Source organism: Sorex araneus, chromosome 1 (assembly GCF_027595985.1).
Source record: "Sorex araneus isolate mSorAra2 chromosome 1, mSorAra2.pri, whole genome shotgun sequence".
NCBI classification, from domain to species: domain Eukaryota; kingdom Metazoa; phylum Chordata; class Mammalia; order Eulipotyphla; family Soricidae; genus Sorex; species Sorex araneus.
The window spans coordinates 391,367,843-391,384,178 of record NC_073302.1 but is presented as its reverse complement, the minus strand read 5'-3'; the positions used below and the strand labels follow the sequence as shown (position 1 = coordinate 391,384,178).

Genomic DNA, 16,336 nt, shown 5'->3' with positions numbered 1-16,336 from the left:
AAAGAGCCTCAAGTGTGGCATCATTGGGAAAGATGGTAAAGAGAGGCTTCTAAAATCTCAGGGCTAGGACGAATGGAGACGTTACTGAGACCGCTCTAGAAATTCGACGATCAATGGGATGATAATGATGATGATGATGTCATGTTTGATAATAGAATTAAGGTGACTAATGTGGAAGCTTGGATTGATGTAAGATGACATTAGCAAAGTTAGAAGTTGTAAAGTGTATTAAAGAAATCGGCCTTGAAAGGAAATAGCAAGCACAGCTCTTTGTTAACAAGAATTGCACAGGCAATTTTAACTAAAATCACTGCTGCTTACCAAGCCAGTGATTACTGTCATTGCAAGCACTGGTATGTGTGTATTTAACTTATTTTTATTGGGTTGCATTTGTACATTCACATAATTCGCCTTATATCAAGCTCATGGCTTCATAAATATCTGTTGCTACTAAATAGAAAATGAAATAATTTAAGAGGATTTGTTTACAGGAGGAGCATTAAGGGGCCACATGTGTAGGCTTACTCCTCGCTGATGCACAGGGATCATTCCTGGTGCTATTGAGAGGACATTATGTGGTTTCATAATTGAATTGAAGTTCGTTGTTTGCACGGAAAACACCTTGAGTCCTATACTATCTCCCTGGCTCTTCAAAAGGATTTTAAACTGGGGAATGATGTGACATAAACTCCAAGATAGAGCACAGTCAGAACAGTAAAAATAGCAGTTTTAAAAAATGCTGGTGATATGTGATATCATGTTGTCAATAATTAATAGGAACTGATGCATGTGAAAGAAATTTAGGCTGCAATTAGAGGTCATGGATAAATAAGGCACTAATTTTGTAGTTCCCTTGGTCACTCAGAGAGTCTACATGGAAGCATGAAAGTGAAAAATCAGTTGTCAAAAGATTAAGTTATGTAGTACATATTCACATTACTATTTGGGAAGACAATATCTTGAAGGAGTAAAATAGAAATGTCCATAGATGTATTTGATAATAAACCACAACAAAAGTCAAAGGAACTGTTTCTGAAAATTAGCAGAATTGGGCATTGGAAAAAAAGTAGGAGTCCACCAGTTAACAAGGTGTCAGGCAAATCACACTGTTTTTTTTTTTTTTCAGTTGAAAGAATGGCCAGTACTAACATGTCAGAGAAATATACTAGAAAAGTTAAGAAAATGATATAAAATAATTGAATCAACATCCCAATCAAATATAATGATAGATATATTCTGTGATATACTTCAGAAAAACAAGGGATTTTCAGATGGTTATTGGAAGGACAGAGGCAATGGTGCTGAATATTCCTATTGGGTGAGTTAGCAGATTCTCCCTAGGAAAAATGAGTGGCAAGAGAAGGATGGTTAATGACAAGCTACATCTTAGGGATTCTTGAGCACCTTCACTATAGGCCTGTTGATGACTTCAAGATAAGGTTGAGGTGAAAGTTGCTTTCATATTTTTAAGAAGTTAGGGCAAGAGAAAAAAAAAACAAAAGAAAGTCATTACCATACATTTACATCACAGTAAAATTAACCACAATTTGATTTTAATGAGATCTGGTAACCAATATTTTTGTCTTTTTTTAAAGGATTTTTCAGAAAAAGAAAAGTCCACAGCAAATGCCCTGGAAGATGTAAAAGCAAACTTTTACTGTGAATTATGTGATAAGCAGTATCAAAAGCACCAGGAGTTTGATAATCATATTAATTCTTATGATCATGCCCATAAACAGGTAAGTCAAATGGAAAAAATTCTTTATATTCCTGAATGTCTCTCTTTAGAACAAAATTTGTGCATTAGACTTATAAATAGATGCTAATTATATCATTAAAAATTGTAATTATGCTTAAGTGTTAGGTGCTCCCTCCACCCTCCCCCATCCCCCAACGAAGTAGCATAAAACCACGGGTAAACTTAGAGCAGATCTATGAGTAGACTTGCACTTATTTTAGGCTTATATATGTATGTAAACACTGGATCAGTGATAGGAAAAGATCAAGCACAGAGTTCTTTTTAAAGTTCCAGGGCACAGGAATAGTAGGCCTTTGAGAGAAGGACTGTCAATTGAGAATTTACGTTTTCATGAAAATACTATCTATGGAGATTCAAAGTTAGTAAATGAACCATAAAAAACAAATAGAAAGTCAGGCAAAGTTGAGAAGTAATGACAGGTGGAAATACTACATTTCTTTTTCTTAAGAGGTCATTTTGTGTCAAAATTATCAGAGCAGGTATTGTACACATGATTGCTTATATTTCTATTCATCTATGAATTAGGAGGACTTTTTCATCCTCTTAGATTCCCCTGTCAACTTTCTTCTTTTTGTTTGCTATGATGACTGAAGGTGCTCACACTTGACTGAAGTATTCACCAGCTGTCAAACACTTCACTTGTGATGTTTGCACACTCTTTTGTAGAAGAGCTTATAAGGTTCATACACACCTTGTTTTTTTAATTGGATAACAATGACTGTTTTAAATTGTGCTCACATGCACTTGGAAATGGTGATCAGGATATCGCATACATTGTTTTAGTGTAGCCATGCCAAAGACAGTGCCATTGGAGTTAAATTTGGCAAGTGGGTTGGTGGCAGGGTTCAAACATGAGACCTCACACCTGCACATCATTTTACCAATGACTCACAGTCCTAGTGCTTGTGAGAGTTTATCCTTCTTGCAGAAGATAAAGAAATACTGGCCAATTAGAAATTAGGTGTGTTAATGTCACTAAGAAATTCCAAATGAAGGACTTTTTGCTAACAGCTATAAGAAGGTATACATTCCTAAGATCAGTTGTACCTTCCAAATTGTATCTTGAAATATGGAATAGTTTATTTAATTTAAAGTGTTTATTCAGAATAAATAATGTGCATTTTTGACTAAACATCAATTTTGATATGTGCATATAAAATATGCAGTTGGAAGATTAAATATACTTTTACCTTTAAAGATATGTGATGTATCTTATATGTCTGACAGGATCAAGACCATGGAATGCATCATTTTAGCACTCCAATTTATGAATTGTCTGCATAACAATCATTGGAAGTTTTTAATCATGCCATTTTTTTCTCTATTTTTTCTTCTTTCTCTTTCTTTTGCTTTTTCCAAGATAAAATAACCTTTCCTCAATCTTTTAGCCCATTTGCATGCCCATTTCATCCTTTTGGTCATATCCATAATCTAATATTCCCAGACATGGTCTTTCACCAGTGATTGAATTTATACTGTGTCATACTGTGATAATTGTAGAAAATGGAAAGTTTTGATCCCTAAATTCCAAAGTCTTATAATTTAGTTGGGGAAATAAATACTTCAATAACCTTTTAAACTACACTTTTTTTTTTGCTTTTTGGGGATCACACCTGGTGATGCTCAAGGGTTAGTCCCGGCTCTGCATTGAGGAACTACCCCTGGCGGTGCTCAGGGGATCATATGGGATGCTGGGACTCTAATCCAGGTCGGCCGAGAGAAAGGCAAACGCCCTACCCACTGTGCTATTGCTCCAGCCCCCTAAACTGCAGTTTTTTACATGTGCAGGAGTTGTAAATCTGGGACACTAAGAAAGCACACAAAACTAATTTTAGATAGAATAAAACACAATTAGCTAGAATTCTTTTTGTTGTTATTTTTCTGCCACTCCTTTTAAAAATTTTTGAAATTATTTTTAGAGCATTACAAAGCCATTTATGATTTAATTTCAGTCATACAGTATTCCAACACCCATCCCTCAACCAGTGTACATTTTCCAGCACCAGTATTCCCAGGTTCCCTTCCATCACCTCCACCCTCTACCCCTTGCCTGCCTCTTTGGCAGGTGCTTTTCTCTCCTCTCCCTCTCTCTCTGTTTTTTTTCATTCTGGTTTGCAATATTAATACTGAAAGATTATCCAGAATATCCTTTACCTACTTTTAACCCTCTGGTCTTGTCCAGCATGATCATTCCTAGTTATTATTGTTATAGCAATCTCTTCTCTATTACTTACCTTCAGCCCCCCACATACTTGTGGTTATTTCCAACCATTGACCACTCACGCCTCCTAAGACGTGTTTACCCTCCTGGCCATGGATATTCTTCTTCTAATATATATATATATATTATGTATATATATACACATATATATATGTGTTATATATAAGAATGTGATATATAATATATAATATATATCACAAATAAATGCAGTCATTCATTCTATATCTCTTCCTTTCCTTCTGACTCATTTCACTCAGCATGATACTCTCCATGTCCATCCATTGATAGGCAAATTTCATGACTTCATTTTTCCTGACAGCTGCATAGTATTCCATTGTGTAGATGTGCCATAGTTTCTTTAACCATTCATCTATTCTTGGGCACTCAGGTTGTTTTGAGATTCTGGCTATGGTGAAATAGTTAGCTGGAATTCTTAAAGAATGAATAAGTAAGTCATATAATCAAGAATGGTAGAAACTTTTATTGAAACTTGAGTCGTGTCTTTTATGAAAGACATGACCCCTACACAAAGACACTTCAAAAGTTTCCTCTGGTCACCAATGCCATCATCACTCCTGAGAATCTCTTAAAATTTTTTGAAACTACATCTCTTGTCTTCTTTTCAATAGATTTTTCTTTTATTCTTTATTGTACATTGTCTTTTCACCAATTTTATTGAATCTCCTACATCAATCTTTGCTAGGAATTTCTAACTGGGTTCTCTAAATATTATCCCTGCTTCAAAGCAATTAATCCAGTATGGACAGATTATATTCCCAAAGTTTCATATTTCTACTATTATTCCCTACTCAGAAATCTCAATGGGTAATCACTAACTTTTAAACGAGTCTGAACTAGTCTGTCATTCAAAACCTCCACAGTTTGGCTCTTGCATCCATTTCCAGATTTATCTCTTGCAACTCCAGAATTCCCCTCCAGCTTCTCAAAGGATGCCTTATGCTTTCCCACCTGCTCTTTTGGCTCACAATCTTCCCCCTGCCTGCGATGCCCTCCCATCTTGTAGTTCTAATTCTACATGTAGTTCTGCATATGTAATATGTAGATTGACAATTTGTGTTTGAATATGAAGAGCATTTACATATCTGGATAAAATTATTTTGCAGCATTATATCTTTTCATATTCCTTGTACTAAAACCTGCTAATATGTTGCAGGACTTTTTGTAAATACTGCTCACTTTGGGGAATAGTCAATTATATTTGCTGTAGGCCTTGCAAGAAGACTTTCTTGAATGATGTTGAAATATTTCCATCTGAAGATTTATTCCCGTCCAAAATATGTTGAAAATTGCCTACACTTTAAATAAATCTTAGTTCACAATTTCCCCTTTAATTGAAATTAAGTTTTCAATACAGAAAGAAAATATGCACTAAAGTCACACATGTAACATATTTTTTCTAAATTCTAAATATGTCAAAATGATCATTAATGATGATGATTGTAATGATGGTGGTGAAGATTTAAGTAATACTAGTATTTTATATATTATATATAATATAAGTATATATAATACAAGTAATATCAAGTTGTCTTAATTTTATTTTCAATATATGTTCATTCAAATTATGTGGCTTCTTTTGTTGAACTTCCAAAAATATGGTCATTTTGATACACTTAGAAGTGTGTCCAAATTCAGATGAAATTGATTCTTTTATTAATTAACAATTTAGGACAGAAAGCAGGGCAATATGTGCTCTCTCTGCTTTTCTAATTCTTAGTTATAATTGCTGGCAATGATTTAATGAGTGATTTCTAAAGCTTTTTTATTGTTCACTACCTGAATTGGTATAATGTACTAAACTTATTACAATGATTATATCATTTATATATCAGTTGTAATCCAAGAAAACTAAATCAGCACCTAAATTAAAAGAAGTAAAATAATTTTGTATCAGCTATATAATTCAAGTGGTAGAGCACAGGCCTCGTACGTTTGAGCTCCTAAGCTTACCACATATTACACATACATAATACTACCCACTTCCAGCACTGCTGCATGCTTCCCATAGGAATATGCTAATAAAGTAAAATAATCTGGTGTTGAGATTCACTGCTTTAAATGATTTCCATAGACATCTACTAATAGATTTCTGTAATTTTATAAAAATAAAGATTTTCTCTTAGGTATTATTTATAGGTAATGAGGAAAAAGATTTTTATCTTTCTTCAACAGGAAAATAATTTCTAATTTTGACAAACTATTCTATGTAATTCATGCATTTGAAAATAACTCAAGTGCTTAAGCTATTACCTCACACTTATAATTCTGTGTAGATGTTGTGCCTTAAAACTGAAGCAATTTGAATTTCTATATAAATTACAATTACTTGGATAAAAATAATACCTCAACTATTAATATAACTAACATGTCAGTAGCAATTAATTCCTTGTGAGGCTACTACAAATCATAATCTCTTTCTCTAGAACATTATCTGCAAATGCATAATACTGGAACAAATAATACACATCCTTACAGGTACAAGAAGTGTCTTCTTCCCCAGAGACATTCTGATTCATCTCAATTTAGAGGAAACAAATACGCTAGATCCCCGTAAAATTAACACATAAAAATATTTTCAACGATAAAAGCCAAATCTACTTTCATATCCTGTATATGTGAAGTTTAATCCTCTTATTCCTCATTTGCTTCACAATAAGATTTATTTTCATTAGGGAGGAACTCCAGCTGATTAATTCTTAATTTTTTTTTAATTCAACCCATTTTTACCACTCTGGTGGTTAAAAATAAGGAACAAAATCATCTTACTTTTCTTGACTTCAGAAGAAAAGGCCCTTTTAAATTTTATTTTAATTTTGTTGCTTTTTGGGTCACACCCGATGATGCACAGGGGTTAATCCTGGCTCTGCACTCAGGAATTATTCCTGGTGGTGCTCAGGGGACCATATGGGATGATTTGAAATGAACCTCGGTAGGCCGCGTGCAAGGCAAATGCTCTACCCTCTGTGTTATTGCTCCAGCCCCAGGAAAAGGCTCTTAACAACTAGCTAAATTCCATCCAGATATCTCTTGCTCATAACAACTATCTAAATCCCGTCCAGATATCTCTTGCTCTCTTTGTATAATTTAATTTTTATTTCATGCAAACATTTCTTTAATTGACCCAATGATATATTTCAGTTTAGCATGATTAAGTTATTTGTTATTTTAATATGTATAACAAAGTTTGCATGATCTTCATGATTAAGATTGAAGAAATAGTTTTGAGTGCTTGAAATGTTCTCAATTAATCATATAGGTGCATAAAAATGAGTAATAATTTTATCTTGCTTTATTTTCCATTGGGCTAGAACGATAGCACAATGGTAGGGCATTTGCCTCACATGCGGGCCACCCGGGTTTGATTCCTCTTTCTCTGCCCCTCTCAGAGAGCCTCGCAAGCTACCAAGAGTATCCTGCCTGCACAGCAGAGCCTGGCAAGCTACTCATGGTGTATTCGATATGCCAAAAACAGTAACAACAAGTCTCAAAAAAAAAAAAAGGAGCCATTACTGGGGCCCGCTCAAGCAAATTGATGAGCAATGGGATGACATTGATACAGTGATTATATTATATTCTGGATACCCAATTTCCTGATAAATAGTAAATAAAAAGTATTTCACCCCTAGAATTGATGAGTTATAATTCAGACATGCAATAGCACAAAAGTAAATTCAGCTAATGGCTCGTAATTCAACTCTTCTAAAATTATGTGTTTACCTTGGCTAAAGAGTTTCAACTTTTTCTATGTCAACATTTTCTTTAAACTTAAAAATAAATTAAAATTATTTATTTCTGCTGTCCAGTCCTGGACTGGAGTGATAGCACAGTGGGTAGGGCATTTGCCTTGCACATGGCCCACCTGTGTTTGATTCCTCTGTCCCTCTCGGAGAGCCTGGCAAGCTACCAAGGGTATCCCAGCCACATGGCAGAGCTTGGCAAGCTCCCCGTGGCATATTCGATAAGCCAAAAACAGTAACAAGTCTCACAATGGAGATGTTGCTGGTGCCCCTTGAGCAAATCAGTGAACAACCTGATGATGGTGCTGTGATGACAGTGCTATTCCTGCTGTTCTTTTTGTCCCTTATATGTGCCAAGCACTTTTCTGAGTTTCTTTCTTTTTTTTTTTCTTCTTTTGTTTTCCCAAGTACTTTTCTGTTTTAGGACACTTGTAAGAACTCTCTGTGATGTTCTTCCATTTGACCTTCAATTTTCAACTTCCCTTCATTTGTATTTCAGCACAGTGTCATCTTTTATGTTGCCTTTCCATTGCTCCCTAACTCAAGTAGTCAGTTGCTACTTTTCTAAACACTTTCAGCACTATCCATAGTGGTGGAGTCAATTGATACTGCCTCTAGAGAATAGATTGTTTGATATTCAAGTATTATATGAACTGATTCTTTTGTTTGTTTTTAATTTTTCAGATTTCTTTTGCTATATACATATATGCACACATATATTTGCAATTTTTATTTAGGCACCTTGATATTTAGTACTGTTCATGATAAAGGTTCAAGCATACAATCTTTCAACACCACAACCACCACTAGTGTCAGCATTCCTCAACCAATTACTGTCTTATTTATTTATTTATTTATTCATTCATTCATTCATTCATTTATTGGTGGCAGGCAGGGAAGCTCAGGGAGTTTGAGCCACACCCATGGTGATCATTGTTTACTCCTGATGTTGTACTCATGGATTACTCCTGGTGGGATCAGGGGGACCATTTTGGGTGCCAGAGATCAAATCCAGGTTGGTGGTATGCAAGGCAATATATCTCTTGCTCTAACCCTCAACTAGTTTCTCCTGGTAGCTTTAAATCAGCAAGAGTGAGGGATCCACAAACTCTATATGGAGAAAGTCTTACATGTTATTGGATTTTTGGGGGAAAGAAAATCAACACTGTTACCAATTACTCAGTACAAATTTATTTTCTTTAATTCTGAATATTTTTTCACTTCTAACCCTCTTCCATGCCATTAACTACTCAAAAGCAATAAACATTAGTGGTTCTATTTAGTTCATATCCCACATACCAATAAAACAATATATATTTTAAAATAAATGAGCAAATAATTTATAGAATTATGACTAAATAAAATAGAGTTTTCTAGAACTTGCCATGCATCTTTTTCCTAATCAATATATTTACCATGACTGATTAATAATTTCTTATGTGTGTGCATAGTGAATATCATAGGTATAGTCCCTAATCTCAAATTATTATGTACTTAATAAAGACTATCATAAAACACACTTTTCCTATTTTAAGAAAATACTTGAACCTGTATTACTCTAATACTGTGTGTTTCTCTGAAAGTTTTGACTTTATTTTCTGTAAAATCCGTACTCAGTCTCCAGGGCTCCTAAGTGAGGGCATAAAATTTTATCAGATTTGCAGCTCAGAAGACTAATTACAAAAACAGTTTCAGGGTTTATATATAAGGAAGATCTCTGTTGTCAGCTGGGAGTCTAAAGACCAAGAGGGATGATATTAATATTTGTAACAGTGTCAAGAAGATGAGTGGAAAGGGATGTAATCAAAGATTGTCAGTTACTAACAAAATTGATCGAAATTGACTTATATTACTATTAATCAACTAAATACAGATTTGGAGTTTTGAAAATAATTTTTTGAGGCTTGAAAGGTGACACAGTTTGTATGGTGCTTACCTTGAACACTTCTGACCTGGTATCCTAGATGTTTCTTTGGGTCCCACCATGAGTGACCCCTAAGCACAAAGCCAAGAGTAAAGCCCTAAGCACAGGTTTGGCCCCCAAACCACAAGTAACAAGCTACTAAAGTGAAAAAAAAATGATATGGCCTAACAAAAAATTATGAAAGTGTACCCTGTAAAATACTGTTTCCGGGGATGTTTTTCCAATTTGGAGGTGGGGGTCGTACCCAACTGTGCTTATTGATACTCCTGACTCCAGGCTCCTGGTAGTTCTCTGTGTTCAGTGAACCATATTCAGTGCTTCGGATCAAACCTGGCTGGGGTATTTGCAAGACAAGAACTCGCTGTACTGTCTCTCTGGTCGCTGCCTCAATCATTTTATGTTCAACTTTGTAATTTATAGCAAAACCCTTTGACTGTGAACACTTATTAACAAATCTATCTGCTACATATTCTAGAAAAAAACAATCAAATGCATTCTAAGGTCTTCTGTATAAGGATGTTTAAAGTACATTGTGTGAGATAAGCTTTTCTTATGGAAGGCTAAGCTGAATGGTCTCCAAGATATTTTTTATATCTTTATTTAATTTTTTATTTGGTTTCTTTGTTTCTGAATCACACCTGGAAATGCTTAGGGGTTTCTACTGGCTACACTCAGGAATTACTCCTGGCAGTATTCAGGGTTGCTGAGAATCAAACCTGGGTTGTGAGCAAGGCAAGCTCCTTACCTGCTATACCATTTCTCCAGCCCCTGCTGTCTTTTATATTTTACATACTTTTTATGAAGTGTACACATTTGTGACTGTAAAAAATTATAGGTGAATATGACTTTCTCTCATGTAACTTAATCTTAGGACTAGACTAGGAAGTGAGAGGGAAGTAAAATTTATTGCTAATACTGGGTCCCTGGTACCTAAGGGCTAGTTGGCTTTTTACTTTCTGAATACCATTTAGCAACTTGACTTTGATGAATGTCAGATGTCAGAAACCTGGAAAAACTACAACAGAATACTGTTTTCTTACTGTATATACTTACAATTTTGCATTTGAAGGTCCACAGGTTTAATTTTCCTAGTCTAATTTTTAGTATTTTCAACCTACATTCTAGCCTCAACATAATATTTCAGCATATGATGGCAGCTCCTTGCTGAATGAATTGTGCATGAAATTATTCCTGCAATATTAATGACAGTTTCTATTATCTCATTGTTCAAGACTTACAAATGGCAATATTATTCTCATTATCTATTAAATATTACTATCTGTTGAATATTTGACACTGGATGAGCTCTTTCATATAACAATTTAAATTAACTGCTGTGAATTTGAATAATGAGATTATATCCATTGTAATAAAATAGCCCAAATATTACAGATCTGTAGGTCAAGCCTCAGCTCACAGCCCACATGTGTTAATGATAAGACCAGAGGATAGAAAGGAGAATAACTCTTCAAAAGCAAATGAGTTTTAATTCTTTACTTTCTGTAATTCTGCAAGTCACATATGACATTTATTCAGTAATTTACTTTTCCAAATTCTCATTCAAAAACTCACTTGTATTAGGTACTGTAATCTACACACATACAAAACAATAACAAGAAACTAGATGTTTAGAGATCTTTTGTGTTTCTTTTTTTACTATTACTTTTATTGCCTCACATAAAATGTTGACCATGAAACACAGAACTTGCTCTCCGAAAGAAAATATGCCAATTAAACTACAGTAGTCATTTGGATGCATAACCAAAGTTGTGTATAAGGTGATATATGCTGAAAAACCTTTATTATGAAACCTCAAGAGGAAAAAGTGACTATAGGGTTTCATAATTGGGAAATGGAGTAGGTTTGACTTTTCAAAAAGGTCACTCGAAATTAATTGTGAATTATGAGCTAAGAATTAAACAAAAGGAGATCACTAGGAAGAAAGTGTTTGTAATCATAAGTACATAAGGAGATATAGAGTTAAGTTATAAAAGTAAGACAAAGTATGTAAGAAGTCTAAGATTGCAAAGAGGTATGGAAGTAAAATAAAAAGTGGGCAGTTTTAGAAATACTAAGGAATTGGGCATAATGTAAGAAAACACCCTCCATTTCAATCCACTTCCTCAGTATTGTGTCTTTTTTGCGGTAGTCACCTGTAGTGGGAGTGTTTGTAACATAAATAGTAAATTTTATTGATAAGATGATTTTATTAAAAAAATGTTATTGGTATCAGGTAAAATTTTATCTACTTTGGTTATAAATTTTAATCTAACATTGCACCTAGCAAGAGTGCCAAATGATTTGTTATACTTCCATCTTCGCGTTTCACATTCACTGTATCCATTGCCAGATTTATCTTTTCTTCTAAAAAATATAAGTCCTTTAATGTCATGCCTGTACCAGATTCACCTTTCACTATTCATCACTTACTATGGATCCAGTCTCATCTAAAAAAAATCCAAGCAAGTTTAATGTTATTATCTAATCATTGTGAATATTATGTGGCAACTTCTGTGATTGATTTAGACTCTGCTAAAGACTAGTGATAAAGAACATATTTTCATTTACTTATTTTCCATTCCTACTAAAGTAGAATATAGTTATTCTATTAATTTTTCTAATTGAGTCATTTTCATTTTTAATTTTGAGAATTATATATTTGGGATGCAATGAATGTAGGATTTACAAGTATCTTCCCCCAATTTATAACTTGCCACATCAAAAAATACATAAAATACCTGCCTAGATAAGATAATGTTTGATCTCAAAAATAAATTATTAAGTATGAGATAATTGCATAACTATAGAAACTTTAAATTGTACTTTTTGTGTGGCTGGAGATTGTACATTGCTTGCACATTCCTAGCCCAGTTTCAATCCCTGGTCCCCCAAGAGATGCTGAGCGTGGTCCCCCCAAAACTGTCCTTTTTAGGATTACTATTTTGTATATTTCCATTTTATTTTTATTATGATAAAATTCTATATGTTTAATAAATATAAGCCTGATGGTATAAATAATATTGATTTAATTACTACTTCACACTGCTGATTATGGTTCCAAAACCAAAATAATAAAAACAAAGTGACATAAATATTTAAATTTGCAAGCATACTTCAATAACATTTTGCCCACCATGAAATTATGTGGATCTTTTCTGACAACAGCAAAACCTAGCTCTGTTAAAGGCTTACACCTGGTTCTCTTCTCAGGGATCAGTCCAGGTGGTACTCAGGGGACCATATTTCGTGTTGGTTCTCGCATTGAGCACATGCAAGGCAAAGGCTTTAAGCTCTGTACAATCTGCTTGATTCTGGACCCCTGAGATTTCAACTGCGAATCAACTCTCTGTTTTTAAAGCTAATTTACAAGATTTTATAAATTCTTACATATATACTATATCGCAATAAATAGTGGAAAGATTTGCCCCAAGTGATTGCAGAGTATATTGGAAAGTCTGTCTTTAACCTCCAATAAACTAACTTATGGTTGGTGACCAATTTGTTTCATTTTTGAAAACAGTTTTATGAAAACTGTGAAGGTGCTTACAAGAATGAGGTTGCAAGTATGTAAGACAAATATACAATACTCTAATGTCAAGTTTATAAAGTTTTCCTTGGTGATTGAAAGACTTGAGATTAAGATCAATATGCAATTCACTAATGCACAGTAAGCTTTCATTCATACATATATGGAAAAATTGATCCTCAAGCTAATTATAAATTTACAATTGATATGAAATATATGTGACATTCAACTGACCACTTAGTATTATTAGAAATTTATGTATTATTACATTAATTTATTGGTAGAATAAAACACTTTCAGAATCACAAAGTGAAGAGAATTAAAGTTATATTCTCTGTAAAAAAAAAGAAAAAAGTTATATTCACTGTATGAGAATAAAATATATATTAACACAATTTAATAATATCTTTCTTGACTTTTAAGATTAGCAATATTATATTTGATAAAGAATGCAAATAAGATACCAGCAATTATATTTCACAGTATATATTTTTGAAGTTTCATTGAAATGTTCTTGTCAGGTATTACATCTTAAATTCTTTTTCAGTTAAAGTATTGTATTTTAATTATGAAAAATTAAAATTAAATTTTTCAGAATTTGTATGCTCAGCATTAGGAAGTATTTTACACTATTAAGGTCATAAAGATTACTTTCAAAGTGAAGAGAATGTGAGACATGACTCTGAAATAGTGGTTTCAGCACAGTAAGCAGTGAGAAATTTGGAACATCATATGTTTTTCTTTGTTTTGAATCTTTACGTCAAAGCCTCATTATGTGTTAGTCTCATTATACTATACAGAAATGGTAATATGAAAATACTTAAAATGAATCTAAACTATAAGACATGCTAAACTGATTAATATCACTAGTTTCAAATAAATATGTGGACCTTGTTTTCAAAATATGTATTATTGATTAGAAGAAAATTGACTAGAAGAAAATATGCTTATAGTTCACTCTTGATTATAAAAGAAGTCTGATACAGTGAAAAAGCCAAACTTGCACAGGTTGTCTTGGATTAGAGCTTGATTTGATAATCTTTCAGTTTTGTTTGTCTTGTTTTGTTTTGGGGTTGCATCTGGTGTGGGACTGGATTGATAGCACAGCAGGTAGGGCGTTTGCCTTGCATGCCGCTGACCCGGGTTCAATTCCTATGTCCCTCTCTGAAAGTATCCTGCCCACACGGCAGAGCCGGGCCAGATACCCATAGAGTATTCAATATGCCAAAAAAAGTAATAAGTCTCCCAATGGAGACGTTAGTGGTGCCTGCTAGAGCAAATTGATGAACATCGGGATGGCAGTGCTACAGTGCTATATCTGATGTGTTCAGGACTTATTCTTGGACCTATGCTTAGGGATTAATCCTAGAAGTGTTAAGTGGACAATATAGTGTGCTGTGGATTGAACTTGGGTCTGCTGTGCCATCCCCATTGTGATATCTCTGTGGACCTCAATTTTGTCATTTCATTCTATTTTACATTATTTGGTGGTAGAGTTTTTTTTTTATTTTTTTGTCACATCAAGTAGTGTGTCAAACCCCTGAACCAGGTCAGCTGAATGCAAAACAAGAGCCTTGACTCTGTATTATCTGTAGGGGACCCAGTTCTGTGATTTAAATTAAGTCTCTTAAGCACTATATATTTCTTTTGTTTTCTCAAATATGAAATGATGTTCATATCATCTCCATCATCCACATGATGTGTGGTTTGGTATGAATAGTTCAGACATTGCATGTTCAATTACTCCTTAAGTTTCCAAATGAACAAATCTTTACATTTTTCTTCTTGACTTTCTAAGAAAAGCTATTTGTATAGTATTCTATTTCTAGGCAAGAGTTGCAGAGATGAAAACAGCTTAGAAAACCTAAGGTGAGAGAGTGACTTCTAAAATACCATTAAATCTGCAGATTTTTAGGTTCGGAATTAAATATGCTCCAGATAATTGGATCATAGGAACTGTCTTTTTGGCCACTTATTTTGTGCAAAATCATAGCTTCCAAAACAATACTATGATTTAGGAAAATTATATACCAGTTGCTGTTCTCAAGATATTTACAATCCAGGGACCAGAGCTATGGTATAGAAAGATGCACAGTTGACCCAGAGTTTTTTCCTCGGCATCACATTTCGTCCCCCAAACACCACCAGGAAAATGTCCTGTCTTCAGAGCCAGAAATAACCCCTTAATCACTATGGTGTATGACCCAAAGAGCCAAAAAAAATTACAATCCAGAAGGAGAAATAATAAAAACATAAAAAAATGTAAAGAGTTAAAGTCACTTACAAAGTTTCACAAATAATAAATTGTTGGGGCCTAGGAAGGAGCAGTGTTAAGGATACATGTTTTGCATAGGTGAGACCCCATTTCGCTCTAGGACATGAAACGGAGCACCTTTCGGTATAGCCTTGAATGCTTCCAAGCACAGTTAGTGGTCCCCTCCCTGCCAGCAATACCATATGATCTATACCTAACATTGAAGCTTCTGGCCTGGCTGACCTGAATCACTGTGAGTAACCCCACAACTCCCTGAAGACTGCTCGGTGGTTCTCCCCCTTCCCAGAAAAAAAAGAATAAAATGTTCAACATATGGTAAGAATCTTTCACAGAAGGCAGATTCAAAGAATTTGTGTCCCCCCAACAATGAGACCTGAGAATGTTGTTTCTCTAGGGAAAGAATTAAGTGGATCTGGTAAGAGATTCAGGGTGCAAGGGTGGATGTGGGGAGGACAGTGCAGATAATAGCAAAAACTTGCAGAAAGGAAAGTGGGTTGGGATCAAAGTATAAGTAAAATAAACTTGAAAAGCAGAACAAATCTTGAGAGATGAGAGTAAGAACTTTGAGACCATGAACAACGTGCAAGCTTAGATAAATATACTTTTGTGCAAGCTTAGATAAATATACTTTTGGAAATATAGTCTTATTATATTGATGTTTGAAATATCATCTTGATTCTTAGTAATTTAATATCACAAAACTAGTAATTTTTTAAATAATTATAATTTATGGGCCATCATTCATTTTAGTGGGTTGCAGTGAGTATGACCAAGAACAGAATAAAGAAAATATCTGAGTGTACTGTATTTTGGGAAGGAAAGGACTTTCTTGAAATTCTGTTGTAGTTAAATATGCATGTACGAGTATCCTGG

At 34.1% G+C, this 16,336-nt stretch overlaps 1 protein-coding gene across 1 annotated transcript in view; it reads left to right on the top strand.

Annotated features, from left to right (window-relative positions):
• ZNF804B (zinc finger protein 804B) overlaps nucleotides 1-16,336 on the top strand; it is a 553,147-nt gene that overhangs the window by 458,915 nt on the left and 77,896 nt on the right. The window contains exon 2 of the mRNA XM_004602164.2: nucleotides 1,596-1,739. Coding sequence (XP_004602221.2) covers nucleotides 1,596-1,739 — 144 coding nt within the window. The remainder of the gene's footprint in view (nucleotides 1-1,595; nucleotides 1,740-16,336) is intronic.